We start from the raw sequence: 25115 nt of genomic DNA on the forward strand, positions 1-25115 counted from the left end.
GCTCATCTATGCTGTATGTATTTTTGCCATGAAACAATTCGGGGGGGAAAGAAAAGTCTTCAAAATTCACCAGTTATGTTCCCACCCAAACCACCAGCAGGCAGAGACAAGCACAAGACCAAGGTGTTTGAGCATCTTTCCACCCTGGGACAATCTGATTTTATAAGCCCTCAGTGCACATGCCTTTCAGACACTCTATAAGCAGTCTCCCCAACCCATTATCACAAATATCCAAAAGTCATGGTTGAACACATATGTGAAACATGAACACACGAAGAAGCTGCCCTTATACCAAGACAAAATTTTGAACAGTCAAAGACAGTACTGTCTAAGTGTCTTCAGGACCACCTCTCTCCATATGAATCTCTCCCTTGAGTTCTGAGGTCTGCTGCTCAACATCTTCTCATAGTGCCTGGTTCTAAGGATGCCCAGCAGGCTTCAATGAGGGCCAGGACCTTTTTGGTCTGGGCCCCTACCTGGTGGAATGAGCTCCTGCTGGAGATCCGGGCCGTGCGGGACTTATCAAGGTTTCACAGGGCCTGTAAGACGGAGCTCTTCCACCAAGCTTTCAATTAATCCAGTGGGCATCCTTTGAAAGTCATCACTTCCCCCAGCATTTCACCATTATGGTGTTACGTTACGTTGTTAGTCGTCAGCCACATGCTGTTGGGTGGTTTTACTACCTATGTCTGTAAGATCGTTTACTGTGCTGCTCCTGTTTTTGTAATGTCTGTTTTTATGATATTATTTTAACTTTGTTGTTTTACTGTTGTAAACCGCCCTGAGCTTGCTTGCGGGATAGGGCGGGATATAAATTCAAAAATTAAATTAAATTAAATAGCAGCAACTCTCCAGGGTCTCACGCAGAGGTCTTTCCTATCACCTGCTACTTAGGCATTTAAACTGAAGATGTCAGGGACCAACGCCCGATACCTTCCGCATACAAAACAGAAGCTCTCCTTACTGGTTATTCAGATTCACTTTTGTATACCTCATCATACAGTTTAAGGATAACATACTGTAGTTTGGTGTACTATGGAGAGCCAGTTTGGTGTAGTGGTTAAGTATGCGGACTCTTATCTGGGAGAACCAGGTTTGATTCCCCACTCCTCCACTTGCACTTGCTAGCATGGCCTTGGGTCAGCCATAGCTCTGGCAGAGGTTGTCCTTGAAAGGGCAGCTGCTGTGAGAGCCCTCTCCAGCCCCACCCACATCACAGGGTGTCTGTTGTGGGGGAGGAAAGTAAAGGAGATTGTGAGCCACTCTGAGACTCTTCGGAGTGGAGGGTGGGATATAAATCCAATATCTTCTTCTTTGCAAACACCAGTCCAGATTATCCAAATATCATATGGAGAGAGTGTCCCCACACCACTCGAGTGCCATTATGTTATTCCTGACCACAGAGGTTCATGGGGATGATCATTCTTTTGTCACCTTTTCCTAGGATCCGTTCAATAATCCACCTATTCTAAACAGGCTCTTCTGAAAAACCTACAATTGGAAATCAAAGAAGGTAGAAACTCCCTTAAAGTATACAGCTTGATCAACAGGGGAAATGACTGCAAGTTTCAAAAGAGGTTTGTAACTCTGTAAATATTATAAACTTATTTAAAAATGCTAGTAGGACTCCTATCTACATACGCATACATGAGTCAGTCATGGTCTAAAAGAAAAAACAACAATAAGATTGCAGATTTACACCCCGCCCTTCTCTCTAAATCAGAGTCTTAGAGCGGTTTATAATCTCCTTTATCTCCTTCCCCCACAACAGACACTCTGTGAGGTGGGTGGGGCTGAGAGAGCTCTCCCAGAAGCTGCCCTTTCAAGCACAACTCCTACAAGAGCTATGGCTAACCCAAGGCCATTCCAACAGGTGCAAGTGGAGGAGTGGGGAATCAAACCTGGTTCTCCCAGAAAAGAGTCCACGCACTTAACCACTACGCCAAACTGGCTCTCAAGGATTGGCTACTGGTAGTTCCCTTGTCTGATCACCTAGAATAGATTACTGCTCATCACAGGCAATCAGTCGAATGGCTCTTTGCAAGCTTAATGCATCAGGGGGTGTTAAGAAACTGAAGCAGAACCGACACAGAGCAAGGAAATACAAATCCTGTCCCTTTGGAGAAATTACAGAGGAAAAGACAAGACTACAGAATATCTTTCTGACCTCTTCACTTTCTGTTCAGTCTGTACAAGCTGCTTGGTTGTCTCCTCACCGTTCTGCTGCTTTGAGAAAGGAACCGGAAGGAATCGTCTAACATCTGGTTCAGCCTGCTTGGAAAAAGCTATGGTTCTTCTCACCATCATGTCATCTTTCTCAGGATTTCTAATTCCCATTTTGTCATCTCTTGGATCGTTCTTGTGCTCATCATGAACTTTTGATTTCTCATGACCATCTGCATGCGTTACAGAGGCACTGACAGGTACAGGTGAAGGTGTTCCATGGAAAGGTTGTTTTATGCAAGTCAACGGGGAACTTCTGCTAAGGTAATTAAGGGTACCATTATTGGGGGAGGGGAAGTAACTGAAGGTCACTGATGAAGCTATAACTCAGCCACACAAAGTATAATAATTGCAGTGATCTGAAGGCAAACATGATATTTGGTTGGATCCAGATGCAAAGGTTGCAAATCTCTCCCACATACTCCTCCCTGTAGCAGATTATTTTGATCCCAGACAAGCTCAATAACCACATGAGTCAGGTGGCTGCAGAGGAGAGGAGGCAAAATCACACCCTCCTTCCTTTTTCATCAGTTCAACTCTGCTGACAGAAAAGGTAGAAAAGGCAATTTGGTCTCCTTGTTCCTTCCTGTCCTGACCCACATGGCTATTAAACTTTTCCTGGGTCTGCTCCAGGCAGGGTACATGGAAAGATCTGCAGTCCTTGTGTTCATTAATATTATTGATACATGACATCAATACATGATGAACTGGGTTATAGAGATACTTCATAATTTAAGAACATAAGAGAAGCCATGTTGGATCAGGTCAATGCCCCATCCAGTCCAACACTCTGTGTCACACAGTGGCCAAAAAACTCAGGTGCCATCAGGAGGTCCATCACTGGGACCAGTACACAAGAAGTCCTCACACTCCCAAGCACCAAGAATATAGAGCATCACTTGCCCCAGACAGAGAGTTCCAACAATAAGCTGTGACTAAGCCACTGATGGACCTCTGCTCCATATGTTTATCCAATCCCCTCTTGAAGCTGGCTATGCTTGTAGCTGCCACCACCTCCTACGGCAGTGAATTCCACGTGTTAATCACCCTTTGGGTGAAGAAATACTTCCTTTCATCTGTTCTAACCCAACTGCTCAGCAATTTCATTGAGTGCCCAGCTCTCAATGTTTTTTTTTAATATGGTTATTAAGAAGCAAAACTAGATCATGCATGTTTTTTTAAAAAAATCTCACACATGGCAAGAAGCAATTAGTTGTTGTTGTTATGAGGCACTGTGTTTATTATAAACAGGAGATTCTAAGATTGTCTGGCAGCCAGAAGTTCTACTTCTTTTAGAAGTATGCACCACTAGGTGGCAAGTTAGACTTGTTTTTTTCTAAAGCAAGAAAAAATTTATAGGTGGTTTTGCCATTGCCTGCCACTGGGTCATGACCCTGATAGGCTGTCCCTGCATAATTTCCGAGATCTGATGAGACTGGGCTAGCCTAAGCTATCCAGATCAGGGCAATTAGTTATCATTATATCTAGTAACCCAGCATGATGAAATTCTGAAAGTTCTCTATGCTTCTTCCAGGAAATATGGCCTAATGGAATGGTCATCCCAGATCTGAAACACCTAAAGGATAATGCTGACCCTAGGACAAACAAATACTTCCTCACATTTCTTGCGTTCGGAATTTTTAATCACTGTCTTCCCCGCCCTCCAAAAAAGAGTGGCAAGTAGTGGGTTTTTATGGAACGCTTTCAAAGAATTAGAAACTTCTTTTTGTGGTTCAGAAGTGGAACACTGCTGCACAGATAGCATGTAAAGCAAGCGCACAGCCTGTATCAATAACAAGACACTTGTAACTCTTGGCTTTCTATTCCTGACCTTTCTGACTTGTGCGAACTCTTCCAAAAAGCAGTGTGTCCTTTCGGTTTCAATGAATAACCAGCTACTGAAACGGGAGGACATGATGTGCGAACGGGACTGGCGCATTTCTGAAAAGTTCCGAGTCTCCTAGCCAACATGTCATCTCTCTCAATATCTGGGAAGCTACCATCCAACTCTTCATCACTGCTTTCGTGCCATTCGTTCAGACTGCTAGAGGTTTGCTTCTGAGAATCCTTACTGGACCATGTGATTTTGCTAACAGTAAAAGACGGAAGAAGGAGAGAAAGCAGGAAAGGTAATGAAAACCACATGGCATTGCCAAGAAGGACTGTCATTTACCCATCTTTCCTTTCAAATTTAATTCGCTTTTATACTAGTAGAACAAACATGGAATTCTTGCTATAGCAATGGGCTGATAAGATATATTTTTGGACCCTAGGTTGGATTAATAGAAAATGGAAGCATCTTTACATGACAGAAACAAGGAGTCGTCCACTTTTAATATGCATACTTCAGAAGATTTCCAGAGAAAGGAAACAGCAACTTGTTGCCTTCAAGGAAACACAAGCTCCACATTTTTGTGCCAGAAATTCACTGAATGCTATGCTACCATTTCAGGAAGAGGAGCAGAACATTAAAAAAAAAAATTACACCAAATGCCAAAGGCAGTTATCGTAATCAATAAGGCTTTAAAGAAGCCTTAGTAAACACAGATCAGAAAAATGGATATTTTCGGGGGATTTAGCTATACCCCCAACATCGATTAAGACCCATTAACAATAGTCTGCCTAACTGTGTAACGCAGAAGATGAATCCAATTGTTTGCTTGCTCTTCTATTCATCTGTATACTTAGCAATTTAGCGTACAGCAACAGGAAGCACCAGACGGGATCTACCACCATCCCTTTTATTAAAATCAATTTATTAGCCAAGGTCCAGTGGGTTATCATTTCTACCCTGCCCACCAAATAAGCTGCCTTTTTAGAACATTCTTTTTTATCACCACTATGCAAAGCCATATATATATTTTTTAACTATCCCTCCAATTTGAAAAAGAGTTTGGGTAACAGGGCATCTTCAAGGGAAAGTAGATGGTGGATACATGCACATGGATGATACCAACTTCCACGTAAACCGTCCTTGTATTCCAACTTTGTAAATCGGGACAAGAATAATTTTCAAAGGAAATTCTTGTGGGGGCAGAGAAAACAGATGTATATTCTGGATATTGTAAGCAGTGCCTTCCTTTAAGATACAGCTACCCCTACATACAAACTAGATACCTGGCATCAACGTGCGGTCCGTGTGCTTCATCATCACCAATGGACTCAACACGGCACCCAGACCATGAGATCTCAAGAGCCCCAGCTCCTTCCCTATTGGCTGCCTCTTCCAGGTCATCTTTAGTTGCCAGACTAGCAACGGAAAGTTTCTCTGACTTCTGATGGTCAATTTCTGTCACTGGCCCAAAATGCACAAACCTCTGCCTGGGTCTAGTGGCCTTCTTGTACGTTCTCGCTTTGCAGCTTGCAAAATCATTACGAATGGCAGCTTTCGCTGCTATTTCAGAGGACAGAAAAGTGTCTTGCATGTCCATCGGTTCCTCATCACTAATAGGGAAGGTAGAAACAAAAAGGGCAGATCAAAAGCAGCTATCAAATAAACTCAACAAACAAAAGGAAGATCTGAGAAAACCACAACCCTTATTCAGGACGCCAGACAATCATTTTGATACTCAAGAAAGTGAACCAAATCAAATGCTTCTACAAAACTGCAAATACTGATTCAACTCCATGTTTAGAGTATACACAAACAAGCCAAACAACAGTGGCCTGGGGCCAAGCAATGGCATAATGTCTCTTGCAAATCTGGGTAGTTAAGATTTAGAAATGGCTCTGGCAACATTTTTTTTTTGTGCGCTGACAACCTTTTGCTAGATTGCGCCTCCAGTTTCTGCACTGAACAAGATAGAGAACTATCGTCTAGTCTTGTTAAATTTGAGCACGTTCCCATGGAATACTGGGAGAGAACAAGGCCTATTGAAACAGCTGCTTCCTGCCCAGAAGCGCCAAGAGAAGGAAAGCTCAAAATGGAAAACTTGAATCTGAGATGACGAGAAGGGAGGAAAGTATTCCATTTCAAGCTTCAAATCAGAGGCATGATGATAAGGGAGATTCCCAGTTCCTGAACAGATGTGATCAAAAGAACTGCACACACGCAAACGCCTATGACGTTATTCTTAGCTTGAGGAAAAATAAAAAACACCACGCTTCCCTCAGTTATAAAAGGACCCACATCTCATCGCAACCCTCAAGGAAACAGAATGAATATCCGTAGATGACTAATCGTTAGACAACAGCACTCTTATAAGTAGTCCGGAGGCTTAATAGTAGATGTTACTGCATAACCAACAGTCTGTTGTATGTGGTGTTTATGCACCTGGACTGAACACCGCCCAGGTTTAGCATCACTATTTGGAAAGTGAAAAGACAGCTCTTAAAGCTACTGCTATAAATACAAAAAGACTTTAGGAACAATGTGAAAATGCTCTCTCCTCCCATTACGAAAACATTACCTGGTCTTCCCTGAAAGTTTCAGCCGGTTCCATGTCTCTTGGTCCGCTTGCGTTATGGAACCTTTCGTAAGAATTGACAAGTCTAGTTGAGAGGGGTTAACCTGAGTTCTTTTTTCAGATGGGCTCTCTCCTTGACCACTGTCATCTTTCGGGGGGTCCTTTGCCCCAGGCTCATCAACCCAAGTCTGCACGCAAGGTGTCTCTTCATATAACGCCATTGGCTTGGATACAGCCTTGTTCCCGCTAATTTAATACACAGTCCAGAATCAGCAAGAGAAGAACAATTTGGGAGAAGCAAAAATTGAACAGTGCCATGCCAATAATAAAGTCCAACACAGAAAATAAAAATGAAACGGGGATTGCGATGGAGAGAAAGAGGCCATGGTGAGGGGCAGGGGATGGAAGCAAGAATGTATTGCTGTCACTTTAGTACAACCCAGTAGAATCTGTAGCAGGGGTGGCCAAACTTGCTTAATCTAAGAGCCACACAGAATAAATGTCAGATGTTTGAGAGCCACAAGACATGAACATCAGAGGAAGGAAGGAAGGAAGGAAGGAAGGAAGGAAGGAAGGAAGGAAGGAAGGAAGGAAGGAAGGAAGGAAGGAAGGAAGGAAGGAAGGAAGGAAGGAAGGAAGGAAGGAAGGAAGAAAGATAAATGGGGAGGGAGAGGTGGGGAAAAAGCAATTTTAACTTTAAGTGCCTTCTCCAAGCTGCCAGCTAGCTTGGCTTGGAGAAGTGATTTAATGAGAAAAGTGCCTTCTCCAAGCCAGCCTATGTGGCGGTGGGGGCTTTGAGAGCCACACAATATGACCGATTTCCCACTCATCTTAGGCCGCTGTCACATTCGTCTTTTCAGCAGGGCTTCCTTCCGATTTGCCCCAGGCTGAAGCAAGCGTCGGCATTTTTGTGCAACATACAGAATCTGGGTTTTAGCAGTTTCTGTTTGCTGTACAAAAACACGGAAGCCTGCTGCAGCCTTGGGGCAGATAGTGTGAAATTAGAAGGAAGCCCTGTTGAGAAGACGAATGTGAAAGCGGCCTAAGGCGAGTGGGAAATCGGTCTATGTGAGAAAGAGCCACAGGTGGCTCCTGAGCCACAGTTTTGCGATCCCTGATCTATAGTGAGATTATAACCCCGTTTGCATGATTATTGCTAACTAGTGCTCACACTACAATCAATTTTGGGGAATCCTTGAGCAAAACCACTTCAATCTATCCCTTTTTTCTGGGAGCATGGCGAATGAAAACTGTGAATGCTTTCCCAGTGCCTGTAATTTCTTTGGGCATTCCATACAAATGGGAGAAAATTGGCACAGCTTTGGCATAGTGGACCCTTTTCTTGGGTTGGAAAATGCCTGACCTCGCCCTTCTCTACAGCCGGCCTCCGTTCTCTGCAGACAATCGACACATTATTAGCTGACACAAGTAAACCCATTTATATATTTCTGCAACAATGTTTAATTTATTAACGACCTCTTGTTTTGACAATTACGATGTCCGCTTCCCCAAACTATAATATATTCACATTCTGGGTTTTTTATTGCTACCAAATATGCAACCAGTGCAAAATTCCAACTTCCCTAGTCTGTTATGTCCTTCAGATCTCATTCCAAGACGTTACTCATAAGTCAGACTGAATACTGATGCTCGTTATTGTCGTCACTAAGACAGCCCTACTCCAATGGACCATATGCAGATGAAACCAGCAGATACTTCAAAAGACTTTTTGAGCTTTCTGGGAGAGAGAATCATCATTACAGATGTAATTAATATTGCCAGAACAGAGGAAACTACATTCTACTATGCCTCACAGAATAAACAAACCAAATTCTTTTTATGCTCTACAAAAAGGTCAATAAATATCACAAGGGGTTTTAGGGAGGGGACACATTCGTTACCTATACCGGCCAAGAAGAAAAAAAGTAACACAAATTGGCAGCATATCTAAAGAGACAACAGGGATTGTTAAACAAAGTAGGAGTAAAGTTCACCTTTAAGACCAACAAAGTTTTATTCAGAATGTAAGTTATCATATGCATGCATTCTTAACCCACCAACTACATGTCTTTCAGCCCACTGTACCCCATCCCCTTGTCTGAAGAAGTATGCATGCATATGAAAGCTTACATTCTGAATAAAACTTTGTTGGTCTTAAAGATGCTACTGGACTCCTACTTTGTTCTACTGCTTCAGACCAAGATGGCTGCCCACTTGCATCTATCTACAGGGATTGTTGAACTTACTAAAACTGCTTTTTGACTTCCTAAAGTAATGCCAACTGACCTCTAACTCTTGTTTCAAGTGACTTTGCTATTGCTCTTATCAAAGATGTGTTCATATGCACAATTTAAGAATAATAATTAACAATTACTGCATGGCAGTGTGCGTAGTATAGCTGGGCGATCCTAAGATTGTCTGTCAGCCAGAAGTTATAGCTCTTTTAGCGCTATGCACCATTAGGCGTTAGCTAGCGCTGTTTTTGAGGCAAGAGATGTTTCAGAGCTGGTTATAGTACAATATCCAATGATGAGTGGATGTAGTCCCGGAATGCTATCTCAACATATTGGGTTTCAGCATAATTTCTGTACAGCTCATTAGGAAGGACAAAAAGACATACTCCAAACTGAACAAGAGCTGGCTTTGCAGAAGTTCAAATAAAAGATCGGCTAGAACCTCAGCCAAATGTAGCAGATAATGTAGCACTACAGGTCTTGCTGAAATAGACGTGCCTACTTCCCACAACCCTTGCAATTGCCTACACAGATCAAAGTTTGAGTCCAGTGGCACCTTTAACACCAACAAAGTTTAATTCTGGGTATATGCTTTCAAAAATTTGTTTTGTTGTTTCAGACCAACACAGCCAAATCTAAATTCTCTACACAGTCTATACCTTTTTTTCACGATAGGGCCACAGAACACTGTCAATTCTCTCTTCTACCCCACATTTGTCACAAATATCCCCTCTTCTTCCCCACTATTTAGGTCAGACAACTTTGAATCACAAGTTTTTAGTGAAGTGTCATGATATTTTTTTTTATGTCCACATATTATAATTTGGCCTAAAATGGTTTCTTGGCTGATCTGAGAATGATGTGGCCTCACTGTAATCTGATTGGCTTCTCTTAAATTCGAAGTCTTAAGGAGAAATGAATCCTTTACAATTCAATGCATACAAACCCAACCAAAAAACTTCAATGTGGACAAGTTCTGACAATGAGATACACCTGCAAATTCAACTGCAAACAAGCAGGAAAGAAAATGTGGTCCATTTTACATGACCAGTTAAAAATTTCAGGATGAATGAAAGACAGAAAAAACACACACCTTGTGCGTTCCTGTTTCATCTTCCGCTTCTTTCCTTCTTCCAGTTTACCTTGCTCTTTCTTTGCATAGGGTCCCAGTGGATACTGGCTAAAAGGCAATGTACGTTTGGGTTGATTTAGTTTTGCTCTCCGTATAGCAAAATCATCCTTCTCTAGATCAGGAATTCTCTCCTCTTGTTCATCTTCGGAGCCAGAGTCCTTTCGTTGATAGCTCAAGATAAAGGGGTTTTCTTTGCGGAGAATAATGTCTGGAGTTTGGTCACCTGTTTCATACACGTGGTTTTGACTGATGCATAGCAAAATTAAATAGAAAACCCAGATGTGGTACAGAGAAAGACAATACCCCTCTCTACAACTTGGAAAAAAAGCAAACAAGATGCACTGAGATGCACTATTACAGGGGTGGCCAACGGTAGCTCTCCAGATGTTTTTTGCTTACAACTCCCATCAGCCTCAGCCATTGGCCATGCTGGCTGGGGCTGATGAGAGTTGTAGGCAAAAAAAATCTGGAGCGCTACCATTGGTCACCCCTGCTTTTAAAAAAAGTCTTCATCTTTCTGCAGCCCATGCTGTAAAACCCAGAATTCCATGCACATGCAGTTAGTAACACTAGGTCTTTAATTTTTATTGCAAATGTGTAGAGTACCAGGAAGTACTGGTTTAAAAGAGGCACCTTCAAATGCCTTCTGGCCAAGGACTCATTGCCCTTCCAGGATCTAAAAAAAGAGAGGTAAAGGTAGTCCCCTGTGCAAGCACCAGTTGTTTCCAACTCTGGGGTGACGCTGCATCACGACGTTTTCATGGCACTTTTTTTTATGGGGTGGTTTGCCACTGCCTTCCCCAGTCATCTACGCTTCCCCCCCCCCCCAGCAAGCTGGGTACTCATTTTACTGTCCTTGGAAGGCTGAGTCAACCTTGAGCCAGCTACCTGAACCCAGCTTCCACCGGGATCCAACACAGGTCATGAACAGAGAGCTTGGACTGCAGTACTGCAGCTTTACTACTCTACGCTACGGGGCAAGATCTACAGGACATGAATACAGATTTATCTTCCCATGTTTCTCATGAAGTTATGAACGTGGCGTCATCTCTGGCAAAGTCAGTGTGTCCCTCTCTGTCAACGTGTTTAGGTTACAGTCCCACTGACAACCATTACAGAACATGGCAAATACAATCATCAGTGGTAACCTGATGATGCACCAGACTTGAGAATGGAAAAGCCATCCCTTTAGTTAAAAGTTCCACAGCATAAAGGACGTCTAATTTTCCCTCTTGTCACAGCAGCATTTGTGGGACTTCTCTTTAGGAGAAGACATAGGAGATTGTAAGCCGCTCTGAGTCTCTGATTCAGGGAGAAGGGCGGGATATAAATCTGCAATTCTTCTTCTTCTTTACCAAGGGACAGAAATCACATCCCTTTGGGAATATGAAAACCCACTTTCCTGAACAAGTATGAGCAAAGTAACCAAAGGCTTCGTCTACTAGAGGTACAGAATCTCAACATTAAGGTTCTTTGACACCACAAAAGGATCTCCATCTGTCCAGAAGAACTTCTGACAAAGCATATGACACTGCTGGCCCTCCTTTCACTGCACAAGCAACACAACCATGAGGGAACTCTAGGAAAACAGATACAGGACTCTATCTGCCACTATATGCTGTCTTGATATTTACATCTTGATTTTTTTTACAGAAACTGTCTTAGAGATCTTATTGTTTTTATGGATTCTGAGTAATTATATGTTGTAGTCAGAAGGCTATTAATTGTATATTTATAAGATGTTGTCACCTGCTCTGAGCCAGTTTCAGGGAGAGTGGGCTATAAACTGAATAAAACTAAGAAACAAATAAAATAAAATAATACTGTGCAATTATTATTAAGAAATCTCATAACTTAACACAAGAACACCTTTAAAAAAACACACTGTACTTTTATTTTCAACTCATATTTTGGCTGTAGCTTTGAAAGCAGAAGCACCAATTTTTTTAAAAAAACAGAAGTCTGGCACTGTTTTTTCACTTCCCTTTACAGACTAACACAGAGAACCCAGATGTCGTGGTGTTCAAAAAAGTGATGAAGGAGTTTCAAATCAAAGGCTATATTTCTTAGCAACAGTTATGAACTTGGGGATTGCCCCATTTTGAATTCCTCCATTAGGAAACGATGTACAGCTGTGAAAGGAAGAGGGCAAGAAGCCTGATTTTATGCCAAAAAAAGGGAGAAGCTTCAAATTCAAACATGAGATCCTAACCAGCTTGGCATGTGTGGGCAAGTGGGCCAGGGGTGGGGTGGCATTATGGAGTAAAGTGGGAGTATCTAGTTGTGTTCCTTCTCTTAGCACTTCCAACGTAGGCAAATTCCATCTTTACACATAGAGGCCATAACAGGTAGATTTTAGGAGAATTTTTCCTCAAAGGCAGCAGCAAATAATGATTATTCCAATAGACAGAATGGTTTAGTACCGGTGAGAGTTTTGGACTGGGATCTGGGAGGCTCAGGTTCGAATTCCCATTCTACTATCATTCTCTCTCAGATAATGCTACTTCACAGGGTGGTTGTTGTCAGGTTAAAATGGAGGCAGAGGACCATGTAGTAAGCTGCTTCGGGACCCCACTGGGAGAAAAGCAGGGTATAACTATAACTATCTAAATAATTTCCTGAACATTTCAAAAGATGGATCGGCCAGTGTCACATGTAAGTCTTCCATGATGGGTTTTGTCCCCTCACAACAGACCGCACTCTTTGCACTTTAGAGAGCAAGCTGTAGCCTGAAGTTGCTTCAGGCGACTTTCACACGGGGTGGGGAGAAACCTCTTCCACAGTTCAAACAGCAGCGAGTAAGACTGAGGCACTCAGGGATGGAACACACATGCCCCCAACCCTCACCAATGGGATGACCATCTTGCCAGCCCCCACCACCCTGCCCCACAGCCCCCCTCCACCACAAGCTGAGCCTCAGCACAGTGTTGGTTATATATTTTTTAAAATGTGTTAAGGGGCTAAAGGGGGACACATCAGAGCTGAGTGCTGCCAACTGATGCTCTGAGCCACCATTCCCCGGATTCCTTGAGAGGAGAGCCATGACAGTTTAGCTAGCTGATCATTTTTGATGTAGGTAGGCTCCATGATAGAAAGAGAAGGAGGAAATGTAGCTAATATTCAGGCCTCAGATTCAACAGGAGCTCACAGAAGCACAGCTCCTGAACCTTTCTGAGGGTTCCCCCTCTTCCTCCCCACCCACCTTGTCCATTAAATAGTAGGTGCTGCTGCATAACAATCCCTGGATTAGGAGAGCGGGCAGCCAGCCAGCCACCAGGAGCTTTGCCATGCCCCCATTAACCCCTGGAGAAGTCCATGTCACCCCTTCTCATGTGATTTTGGGCAGCGGGTGGCTTCCTGGCCTTTTGAGTGGGTGGAGCAGCCCAGGAGAGCCCCTGGTGAGTTAGGCCTGCTTGGGCTGGCTGAATCTCTAGCCAGCCCAAGCAGGCCTCGCTCGCCCAGGGTTCTCCCTTCTTGAATCGGGTTGCTTTTGGCTGGAGGTGGGCAGCGTATGCTAATGAGTTATGCTAATGAGCTCCACCATCTATTTTTCTACAAAATGACCCCTGCTTATATTAATTCTTTGAGATTCAGTTTGTCTGAAAGACTTCTCCCCCCACCCTTCACCTTCTTTCACCTGCCCTTTCTGACCATTCTGTTACTGCAGAAAAGACAATTTTTTCCCGCATCTTTCAAACTCACAGGGGTACGAGAAAGATCGCAAAAGATCTGGGAGGGATCGCAAAAGATCTGGAAGGAGTCTGCCAATAGGGCAGCACGGCTTTGCTCTCGGGGACGCTGCTCTATGGTTGGCATTCTCTGCCTTTCGCTACCATCTGCAAAATCTGCACCTGGCACACGGAAAGGAAAATATTTCCGAGGACGACAAAGCAACGCTTACAGCTGCAGATGCCGAACAACATTATTTGACCCAAAAAGCAGGACAAGGAGTCCTTGTAAAGAAAACACAGGGAGTTCTGCAGATAAGGAGACTTCAGGACTGCCCCACCTCGACTGAACAATTGACTTGCCCACCATGTGTTTGGAGCCTGGAAGGGGAAATCTGAAGTTGCAAGATTGGAGCTGGGCCTGATGGCCTGAAGCCATTGCCTTCCTCCAACCAACGCGTGCTAAAGACATTGCGCCAAACGCAACCCTCTTGGTCAAGGCATTTACTGAGGACCTTGCATGCAAATTCTGAACTCATTAATGGGGCATCCATTTCATAAGGCAGGTCCATTTTTTTAAATTCGTATTACAAGGCCTGTACTTTGTTGCTTTGCTGTCTAGGAGACAACTTCTGGTTATACAAGAAGGTTTTGTTCCACAAGCTATGGGAAAGCGACATGAGAGAGGCTTCAAATCTTATAACCAAGAAGTGTAAGAAGAAGGATCAGCCACTCACACGCCCCTGTTGATGCCTATCTGGGACAGGCTTGCGTATCTTCCCTGCAGTCAGCTGTGTGAATTCCAGATGCCTGGCCAACTCATGTAAATTGAGGGCATTTTTTGTAGCAGAAATTCCTTTGCATATTAGGCTACATCCCCCTGATGTAGCCAATCCTCCAAGAACTTACAGTAGGCCCTGTAAGAAGAGCCCTGTAAGCTCTTGAAGGATTGGCTACATCAGGGGGTGTGGCCTAATATGCAAAGGAGTTCCTGATACAAAAAAAAGCCCTGTGTAAATGCCAGATCCGCAAGCTCTTACAAAATAAGCAAAACTATTGTTTTCAAAGCTTCACTACTAGCCAATAAGCAAAGGGCAGGTGAGCATGTGCAGTGTTTCCTGCTCTCTTCCATTCATACTTCCTCCATCACTGGCTGACGCTAACAACTCAAGTAATTTTAAGAGATAGTTCTGACAACCTATTGGCAGATGACTTAAGCAAAAAAACCCCACTGCTTTGCACAAGCTGTGTACTTGAGTAAGCACCATGGAGCTGGGCAAGACCAGAGGTCGAATTCTAGGGAAATACAAACAGAAAGTGGCACAAATTGACTGTTCTGATATTACACTGGCCACATGAGGAGGCTGCTCACATGACTGTTTTTTAATCCTTATGCCTGCTACCACCATATTGTTGGAACTGACTCCGCACCAAGGATGATTTAACCTTAGAGCTCAAGGGGGTTTGTGGGGGTGGGACCATGTGCATTGCAGGATGTCCAGCTCCCCTGGCCTGGCAGCTGGACTTCATCACCACATACCTGTCTCCAAGCTTCCCCCCCCCCTCAAGGTCAGAGACTATTGCAGCAGTGCAAAACACTGGCACAGATCTGACAATGGAAGGGTCTGCCAGGCTTGGAACCCTTGCCCCCTTTCCCAATGACAAGGAAGTGGGAACATCGACAGAGCCACCTGGGGGAGGGCCTGGAACCCAGGTGCACCTCCCATCGACAAAGGAGAGTTTCGAGCCACCTGCTGGGTCTGGCTCCACCTGGAGTTGGCAGGGTGACTAGAAGGGAATTTGAGAAGACCGCAGCTATAGCTCAGAAAGTTGATGTGCATGGGTGGTGGGACTGGTTTGGGGGGGAAGAAAGAACAAAAGACAGGAGGGAGAGGAGTCAAGGAGGAGAAGCTCAGTTGAGGGACAAGGGAAAAATCAGCGAGCGAGAGAGAGAGAGAGCCCAGCCTAACAACCCCTCCAAGGTCTGGGAGAAGGACTAAAGGTGATGTTTGCTTACCTCCTTCCTCAGGAAGTATAAGACTTTTGGGGCCTACCTAACCTACTTCCCAACCCTGGAGGTCTTTTCCCCCAATGAGGGGAGTTTGAGCGATGGAGAAGCAGACATGGAATCATGTGCAATTAAACCACTCCAATGATGTGGTTCCATTTGAGCTACTGTTCATTCAGCTGCATCTGAATACAGTGAAGGACTCCACCTATCATTAGATACCATGCAAAGATGGCACGACTTTGTGAGGAAAAGCCCCCTACTTTTCATACATGTGAACATCATGATCATCAGCATGGTTGCCAGGGTGCCTGGAGATTTGACTCTCACACCTCTGCTCTAAGAAGTGGACTTTGCTTGCAGTTTCTAAGGCTTATGTGGATACCATAAGCCTCAGCTTTGCATTCTACGTCTCTGAAGAGTGTTAGCCAGAACTACAGACATGCTCCAGCTGCTCCTTGTGTGCCCAGTCTTGGCCACTGCAGTGGAAGAAGCCAGGCCACCATGTTTCCAGCCTGGCTCCATGGACCTAAAGCTAACAACAGCAGAATCCATCTTGCTTTCCTGACCCAAGCATACCCCACCAGGCTGAACTCATTCCGTCTTAGTGGGAAAGTCACACGTACACACCCTGAGCCTGCAAGCAACCCATTTACCTCATGAATGGATTAATAGCTCCACTGTTGATCCTAATTGCTCAGCAATACCAGAACAATAAATCTTGCCCAGCAGAAGATGAGAAAGAGGAAGGACATCTCCTGTCTCCATCAAGTCTTTTGTCTACACCGGGTGGTACCTAGGCCAGCATTTGATTCCCTATTGTCACCTTCCCAGCTAATCCCATTTAATCTTAAGTATCCAGCCATTTCCATTCTCACCCTAGTCTAATACCTTGGAGCCGCCCCAGGCAGCATCGCAGCTTGGAAATTTCCAGCTTCACCAGACTAAGGTGAAGTTCATTGGTCAAAACTGGCATCCAATTAGGTGTCAGCAAGGGATGTCCAGCCTCCTTGGTCATCATAGAGCCTCCCCCTGCTCCTCCCCTAGACCTCCCAGTCCCTTAGGGTCTGAGGAAGCCTATTTAACCTCTGACCCAACTCACTCATGTGTGCCTTCTACTCAGTAACCCCCATTCCCGCTGTGTAGTTACACCCCCGATTCCTGATCAGTTTCGGGACCTTTCCCCCATTTCCTCATTCGTCGCCATCGGAGCCTTCCCTGGAGTCTGCGAGAGGTAGTATTACCCTGTATGTCCATCCTTTTATGTTCCCCTATCGATCTCTCTATATTTCTTAGACCTGTGTGAATGTGTGATTGATTTTGTACCTTGAATGAAAGAACTATTGTTTCAAATAAACTACAATTGATTTTATTAAATTAGAGTCCTTTATTGAGCATTGACTATCTGAATGGTTGAGCCTCGTATACACAGATAACAAAGATTCCTTTTTGGGGCCAGCTGTCTCTCAGTCTAATTCCCCAATCTCATTTTGAGAGCAGTTTCCCTAACAACTTCATCAAAGTTTCACTACAAAGGCTTCTACGGGGATTCTCCCATCTACTACGACCTATGGAAGCTTTTTCATTGTCTTTAGAACTACTCTGTACTGTAAATGATCCATCAACACAATCAAGCTTGGGGTTTTACACCAAGAAAAATAGCAGAAATCCTAGGGCAGAAAGAAATATCTTGTCCAACCCTGATCCAAACCAGAAGCTCTTTCCAAGCAATCCTGTATTGCAGTGGTTCCAAACCTTTTTGGCACCAGCGACCGGTTTTGTGGATGACAATTTTTCCACGGACCAGGGAGGGGTGGTGGTGGTGTTGGGCAATGCTCCCTCTAAGTGTGGAGTCTTATGAGCAAAAATTCTCCTTTGTGAGCTACTGGCATTAAAGCTGTGAGCTACTGCATAAATCAGTTTGCTCTGGGGCCATTTTTCCTAAGCTAAGACAAAAATGTGTGATCCAGAGGCTAAAAAAATGTGAGCTAGCTCACACAAACTCAGCTTAGATGGAACATTGGTTTTGAGATAATACAATTGTGCACTTACTTTATTTCTATTATTACATTGTAATATATAATGAAATAATTATACAACTCACGGCCCAGTTGCTGACAGGCCACGGCCCGGTACTGGTCCACGGCCCGGGGTTGCGGACCCCTGCTGTATTGTATACTAGGAGAGTGTCTCTTGGTATGTGCAATCATCACTTTGTTTGTGACAGGCAATGCATGTATTTCCCAGCTACTCTGCACACTACCCAAAATACAGATGTTCATGGTTGCACACAGTGCAGCTGAAATATACACGTGTTGCCAGTTTCACACAAAATGGTGATTACCTGTACCCAGAAGTGCATAGCACACTCTCCCAAGTATGTCAGTCAGAAACTTAAACCTGAAAAGGGTTTGGATCTTTCCTGTACCAACACATGCAAATCCTCCAACAGATTAATCCTTATAATCTATATCACAGTGTTCCGCAGGTGGAAAACTGACACACAGAAATGTGCACTGATTTGCCAACAATAATGCCATCACATTTTTACATTCCTTCAAATTTTATGTCCTTTAATGCAGCTACTTACCCCTCCCTCCACTTAATATAAACCTAAGCACGGTTCAGCCAGTCTAAGCAAAACGGAAGATTTAGAAGCTGCTACACCGACGCAGAAATTAATGCAAGGCTCTTGTCCCAGCCGAGAATTACGACAGTGTAATTATCAGTCACACCAAATGCGTTGAACACTACAGAATTTTGCAATGCACAGCTACCAAACTTCAGTTAGTTACTTCTAATGTAACGAGTTATGAGACAGCAAGCCAATGCACATCTTTATTAGGCTGTTGTGTGTGTGTGTTACAGGATATGGCATAAAGGTAAATTGAGAAAAGTCACAGCAGGAAAAAATGCTAAAAAAGGAGACGCATGCGCATAGGAAGTCCCACAGCATGGGGCTGACCTGCTGCCATATCGTTGTGCCGCTGGCATGACCTTAATACCAGCTTGTTCAAGCCGTCTTAACTTCCGGAGCTCTTGGGGATCTTTCTCAGCATTTCCAGGCCTCTCAGTTTTGTTTGCCAGATGGGCAGGAGACAAAGGTAAAGAGTCTCTCACGCTTAGGCCTGCGTCTGCCTGAACAGGGACATCTTCATTGCTCAAGCGCTCCTCTTCAGACTGTGCCGGTGCTTCGCTTTGCTCTTCTTCTATCGTTTCCGGATGGCTCTTGCTATCAAGTTACACAGGGCAGATTACTGTACGGACCCTGCTTCTTCTCTCTTACCTCTTGCTACTTATGGCAAAGCAAACCAAGACAACTTTCCTCAGCAGCAAATTAAAAAGAGGGACAATGGCACCCCTCCACACTCGAAAACAGCACAAAAAAGAAAAGATGCCAATGCTTTAGCCCACAAGCATGCACCGAAGGCATACAGCCCACATTTCCTTTGCGTAGAAACATATTACACAGTGTGTGTGTGTGTTTTTTTAAAAAAGTGATGATGTTGCAAAAAGAACTGGAAAACCATCCTGGGCTCATGAATCGGTCCTGGTTTGGACATTCTGAAGCAGCCGCACAGAAAGAGCAATGCCTGACCCAGCATGACCCGGTTGGCCGACGCCGATTCCCAGCAGTGAATCGCACCAGCACAGCAGGCAAGAAGTGGGGCTGCTGCGCCCATGTAAATCACTGCCAGGGCGCAGGCACATTCCTAAGCCAGCAGTTGCTTCTTCCGCTGCTGTTGTTCTTCTCATTATTATTATTTATACAGCATCATCAAGCTACAAGGCACTTGACAGAGACTGGTCCCGCCATCATTTCTAGTTCAAACAATGAAGGACACCAAAGGGATGAAGGGAAAGGAGCCAAGGGGAATGGAGTGAGATGCGGGGACAGGATGAAAATACCAGAGAGGGTAGCTGCCTGAAGCAGCAAAACAAAACCGGAGTCTTGAAGCGTCTTAAAGACTAACAAAATTTATTTTAGCATACATTTTTTCCTGAGTCAGAGCTCACTTTATCAGATCCACTGATATGTACGTCCAGTACGCCAATTTTACTTGCAAAAGATAGATACATCCAGGGCTTTTTTTGAGCAGGAACACAGTTCTGGCTGGCTTGGCATCAGGGGTGCGGCCTAATACGCAAAAGAGTTCCTGCTGGGCATTTTCTTTAAAAAAAAAAAAAAGAAACAAAAGCCCTGGAGAACATCTGATGAAATGAGCCCTGATCCATGAAAACTCATGTTGAGCAACTGCAGTACTAAAAGTTGAGGTTTCACTCAAAGGTGGGTTTTGGAGTGGAGGGAAATGAATGGAGAGAAGGCAAGGCAGGAGTATCCACAAGGACCATCAGGCAGAGGTTAGAAAGCAGCAGTACTCACTTTGCAGCTCATAGAGAGCCTCACTCACTATTACCATCATCTACAAAAGTCACATCTCCTTCCATTTCAGGCATGAGACCTGTATCTTGGGGAGACTTGCAGCTTGCCAGTTTTTCTAGCAGTAGCTGTTCCAGATGGGAGCCACCTGTCAACCATGCCCCGCTGGGAAAGGGCCTTGTCTACTTTCTCAAAACATGGGGCAAGTGCCACATCGAGGAACAGTGCTCAGAAGAGACACGTCACATGTCAAAGAGCTGCTGAGAATCATTGTTGTAAAGCATCCAAGCCAGAACTCTGGATTCAAGCAGCGTGCATCACCTTAACATAAAGTTAATTAATGTTTTGCTAAGAACTGAAAGGTTTTAGGCACTTGGTTCGTATGACACGGCCTGTTCTCAGCGCAGAGTTACACCCATGATGGACTGAAAGACTGGAGCATAAAACGGAACAACATACAACTCATTACGAATGTATCCATACACCAAGAATGGCGCAGTCATGCACACAACATCCTTCCTAAGGCCAAAGTTGCCTCCTAATTATTTTCCAATTAGCCAAGCAAGGGGAGAATAGCATCTACTGGCTTACTCTAGATTAGAGACACATTCAGTTTGGATTAGATAGTAGTCTCATCTCACATGATCTGATCAGGGAGACACGGGCCAAAGCCTTACCTGAAAGGTCTCTCTCCTCCTATAGGAGAAGTAGCTGTGCTCCAGCTCTTCCTATACTCCTCACGTTCAGCTTTCTTCTTCCTCAGAGGAGCCGGTATATAGGCAGTCTGGTTACTCTTGTTGGGGAGGTATTGGTTAAAAGGCACAACTGATTTGGGTTCACCATAGGAAGTCCGCCTGGCAGACATATCGTCTTTTTTCATGTCTGGAATCTTTCGATGTGGCAAGTCAGATTCAGAATCGCTTCCTCTCCCTGTTTTGTTTTGTTTAAAAAAAAAAGAAAACAACAACAGGAAAGTTTAAATATTGAGTCAAGGTGTGCCAGGATAAGAATTTCAATGACGAGTTTTGGTTTGTGTATTCAAAGTGATAATCATTTGCAGGGCTCTTTTTCTAGTAGGAGCTCCTCTGCATATTAGGCCACACGCCCCTGATGTAGCAAGTCCTCCAAGAGCTTAGGGGGCTCTTAGTACAGGGCCTACTGTAAGCTCCAGGAGGATTGGCTACATCAGGGGTGTGTGGCCTATTTTGCAGAGGAGCCCTTGCTAGAAAAGGAGCCCTGATCATTTGTAAAATGTGATATCAGGAGCTGCCCTGTATTGTCTTTTCAATACAGATTGGGAACAGAGCCCTTCAAACCAGTCTCATTGAGCCATTTGTGCTCTGAAATCCATATTGAAGCTTCACATAAAGGAGTTCATAAAAGGCAGTAGATACATTTGTAGGGAATCACAGCTGAGTTGCATCAAACATTCTGTTATGCTAATGACTCTTCTCCTAAGATTCATGTATTGATTACTTATATTGTTTTTTTCCATCACTACGTCCCTACAAGATCTAAGTCAAACCCAGAAGAACTTTGATACTGTATGAACACAGTAGAACTCACATAAGCCTTTGTGGGATTTGACACGTTATATATTGTAGACAGAGAACTTCAAGAAATTGATACACAACAGCTACATAGCTTCTGGAAACTTACAAGCAGGGCATGAAAGTGGTGACCATCCACCATTGCCTATCTACAGCATTTAGGGTTTCTAAAAGATTGGACCAGGGGGTCCAATTCTATGAGCCTCAAAAGAAGTTGCCCCTATCCTTCATTATTTCCAAATTGGAGGAAGGCATGCGGTCTTTTTCAATGTGATGGGCAGAACTCCCTTTGGAGTTCGATCATGCTTGTCACACCCTTGCTCATGGCTCTACTCCCAATGTCTCCTGGCTCCATCCCCAAAATCCCCAGAAAGTTCTTGAGTTGGACCTGGCAACCCTAAGAACATTTGATGCTCTGAGGTCCACTGCTTTAAGGGGGGGGGGGAGGTGGCAAATCAAATAGCCCCCTAAAACTGTCTCTGAATTCTTTTGCGTTTTCAAAACCAGCAGACACAGAGCCACTTGTGCAGCCCATCATCTTCAATGGGTGACCAAGTAAGAATATAACGGCAGTTGTACTGGATCAGAGCAGTGGTCCATCTAGCCTTGTAACCTGTTGCATAGTGGCCAACCAGATGTTCCCAGAAGGTCTACAAACAGTTTATAGAGGTCAAGGCCTCCCACAATTGTTGGTCCCAAGCAGGGCCGGCTTGTCCACTGGGCAAACTAGGCAATTGCCTAGGGCGCCGGTAGGGCGGGGTACCAAATTCAGCTTCCCCACCACCAAGCCCCCTAAGCAAATGCCTATTTGCCTCCCCATCCTCCTCCTCCCTCCCTTCCTCTCTATTTTAATGCCTGGAACCACGGTAAATCGCCACATTCCGGGGCTCTTGAAAGGCCTCTCCCCCACCCGTTGATCAGCTGATCAGTGAATAAAACCACACCAGAGGCTGGCGGCTCCTATGCTGCCTCTCCAGAGTGCTCATGATCAGCACAGGGGTAGTAGCGGCAGGAAGGACAAGCAAGCCCAGCCTCTGGAGTGGTTTTACCCATTGATCAGCTGGTCGCTGGGGGTGGGGAGGCCTTTCAAGAGCCCCGGAATGCAGAGTTTTACCGCAGTTCCGGGCATTAAAACAGAGAGGAAGGGAGAGAGGAGGTGCTGCGGGTGTGTGTGTGTGGCAGATGCGGTGTGGTGCCGCCAGGGGAGAGGGCAGCGGGGGGTGGGCAGCGAGTCTGCCTGAGACGCTATGCCTCATAGAGCCAGCCCTGGTCCCAAGCAGTGGCATTCAGAAGGTTACCATGTTCGCAGCGTGGAGATTTCATTTAGTCACTGTGGCTAAGAGCCAATGATGAACTAGTCCTCCATGAACTTGGTTACTTACTTAGTGGCATCCAAATTCCTTAAGTAAATTGTTCTTTGAGTGCAGTACCTTCTTTTGCCTGTCGTTAATCTATCACCCATTAACTTAATTTGGCACCTTTTTATTATGGGAAACTTTCTTTAATGATAGATTCTAACCCCCCCCCCCCTAAAAAAAAAACCTCTGTTACAATCGCCTTTTTTCTTTTCTTTTCAAAAATATTAGTGGTCCATGTCATAATAGACAGGAACAGAGTTTTGACCAGCCAGACCATTCCCTTTGCTGCTTCTACTGGGATGGGAAGATTAGTTGGGGCCTAAGGCACATTGATTGTGAAGGTGAATATATGGGTGGCTCTAAGAGGGGAAACGGTGACAGAGAACTGGCTGCCCCCACTGCTTCTCCCCTTTCGAGGCAGATGTCACACTTCCACAACAAGGTCTCAAATGTTCTCATGGAAGAGAAATTACCCCCAAATCATAAATTTTAAAAAGAAGATACGCATCTAGAAGACCTCAAATGAATGCCACAGCAATTACTTGAAGGGTATGTGTGAGGTGGTGAGGAGGCGTGAAATTATCATTGTGTACCATTTGACCCTGGTTTTAAATTTACTCAGCATTTTCGCTTCTCTGCTATGCATTGCTTTCCATTGACAGAAGAGGTGTAATCCAAGAAGCAGAAAGAAAAATCTGCATCTTGAGTTTTAAAAACAAGAACTCTGTTTTTTTTTAACTGCCATGTGAATACCAAAAGCTAAGATGGAGGCTCTTTAGCACCCATGGAGCTCAGCAAAAGCTTTCCTGACTCCCTCCTGATGCTACAGTCCGTTGGTTCCCCTGAAACAGGGCCAGCCTCAGACTGTCTGGCACCCTAGGCAAGGCTAACCTCTGGCGCTCCCCCCCCCCCCCACTGATAACACCACCCAGTCACATGGAAGGCATCCAATTCGGTGCCCCCAGAAGGCCGGCGTCCTAAACAACTGCCTAGTTTGCCTAATAGCAGGGCCGGCCCTGCCCTGAAAACTCATACCTGTGTTGGGGGGGGGGAGGGGGTCAGTGGAGCCCAAGGAGCAGCATGGAAAGATAAGTGGGCATTTGCAGCAGCAAGGGGGAATTGCAAAAAAAAAAAAATCAGTCACTTTATTCCACAGGAAGTGTGGTCTTTCACTGGAAAGCATAACTACAGTTCATTGATTCTGCAGTGCAATGGATAGTGTGTTAGACTTGGGTTGGGGGAAAATCCAGAGTTAAATCCTCAGTCCACTACTTGTACATGTCTCAGCCTAAATGTACCTCTCAGGGTGGTGAGGAGGATAAAAACGCCTCCTGAAGCTTCTTGAGGAAGAGCAGTATACAAAGAGGATCATACATCGGGCACACCACAATTCAACACGGTTCAATTGTGGTGTGCTTGATGTATCACTGAAGTTAGTGGTAGTACAAAGTAGGAGTCACGTTGCACCTTTAAGACCAACGAAGTTTTATTCAGAATGAAAGATTTCGTGTGCTCTAAGCACACTTCATCAGACGAGAAATCAGGTACAGTGAGCAGAGTTACATAGAGCTGGTAGGCAGTGATTTAGAATGCAAAATGGTACACATTTAAGATTCGATGACAGAATAGTAAAATTAACAAATTGAGCAAACCTTTCTCACATTTTGACATGTCACTGTTTTATTGGTTTCTCACGCTCATGTTACCCAGATCAAAGGTTTGCTCCATTTGCTAATTTTGCTATGCTGTTAATTTTACCTGCTTCACTGTACCTGATTCCTCATCTGAAGAAGTGTGCATGCACAGACGAAAGCGTACATTCTGAATAAAACTTTGTTGGTCTTAAAGGTGCCACTCGACTCCTACTTTGTTCTACTGCTTCAGACCAACACGGCTGCCCATTTGAAGTTGGTGGTGTAACCCTGTGTGGGACTGCAGTTATTAAATCTAAGCTGCCAAAGCAGAATTTGAGATCTGAGAAAGAAAAGTCTACTTTCAAAATCATTCAGAGTTAGATCTGGAAGAGAAAACGGTAAAGTTATACCCGTCCTGTGCAATCCAACAGTTACATCCTTCTAAATCCATTGAAATCAGTGGGCTTAGAAGCGCATAATTCTTCTGTGGACTGCACTCTGACAAATGATACTCTTTTTGC

General features: G+C 44.4%; 1 protein-coding gene across 1 annotated transcript in view; it reads right to left on the minus strand.

Annotated features, from left to right (window-relative positions):
- LIMCH1 (LIM and calponin homology domains 1) overlaps window positions 1-25115 on the minus strand; it is a 292250-nt gene that overhangs the window by 69534 nt on the left and 197601 nt on the right. The window contains exons 8-14 of the mRNA XM_060246331.1: window positions 20730-20982; window positions 18637-18903; window positions 9957-10241; window positions 6633-6875; window positions 5341-5667; window positions 4055-4312; window positions 2168-2479 (exon numbers count right to left, since the gene is read on the minus strand). Of these exons, the coding sequence (XP_060102314.1) occupies window positions 2168-2479; window positions 4055-4312; window positions 5341-5667; window positions 6633-6875; window positions 9957-10241; window positions 18637-18903; window positions 20730-20982 (1945 nt within the window). The remainder of the gene's footprint in view (window positions 1-2167; window positions 2480-4054; window positions 4313-5340; window positions 5668-6632; window positions 6876-9956; window positions 10242-18636; window positions 18904-20729; window positions 20983-25115) is intronic.

Source organism: Heteronotia binoei, chromosome 9 (genome assembly GCF_032191835.1).
Source record: "Heteronotia binoei isolate CCM8104 ecotype False Entrance Well chromosome 9, APGP_CSIRO_Hbin_v1, whole genome shotgun sequence".
Lineage (NCBI taxonomy): Eukaryota > Metazoa > Chordata > Lepidosauria > Squamata > Gekkonidae > Heteronotia > Heteronotia binoei.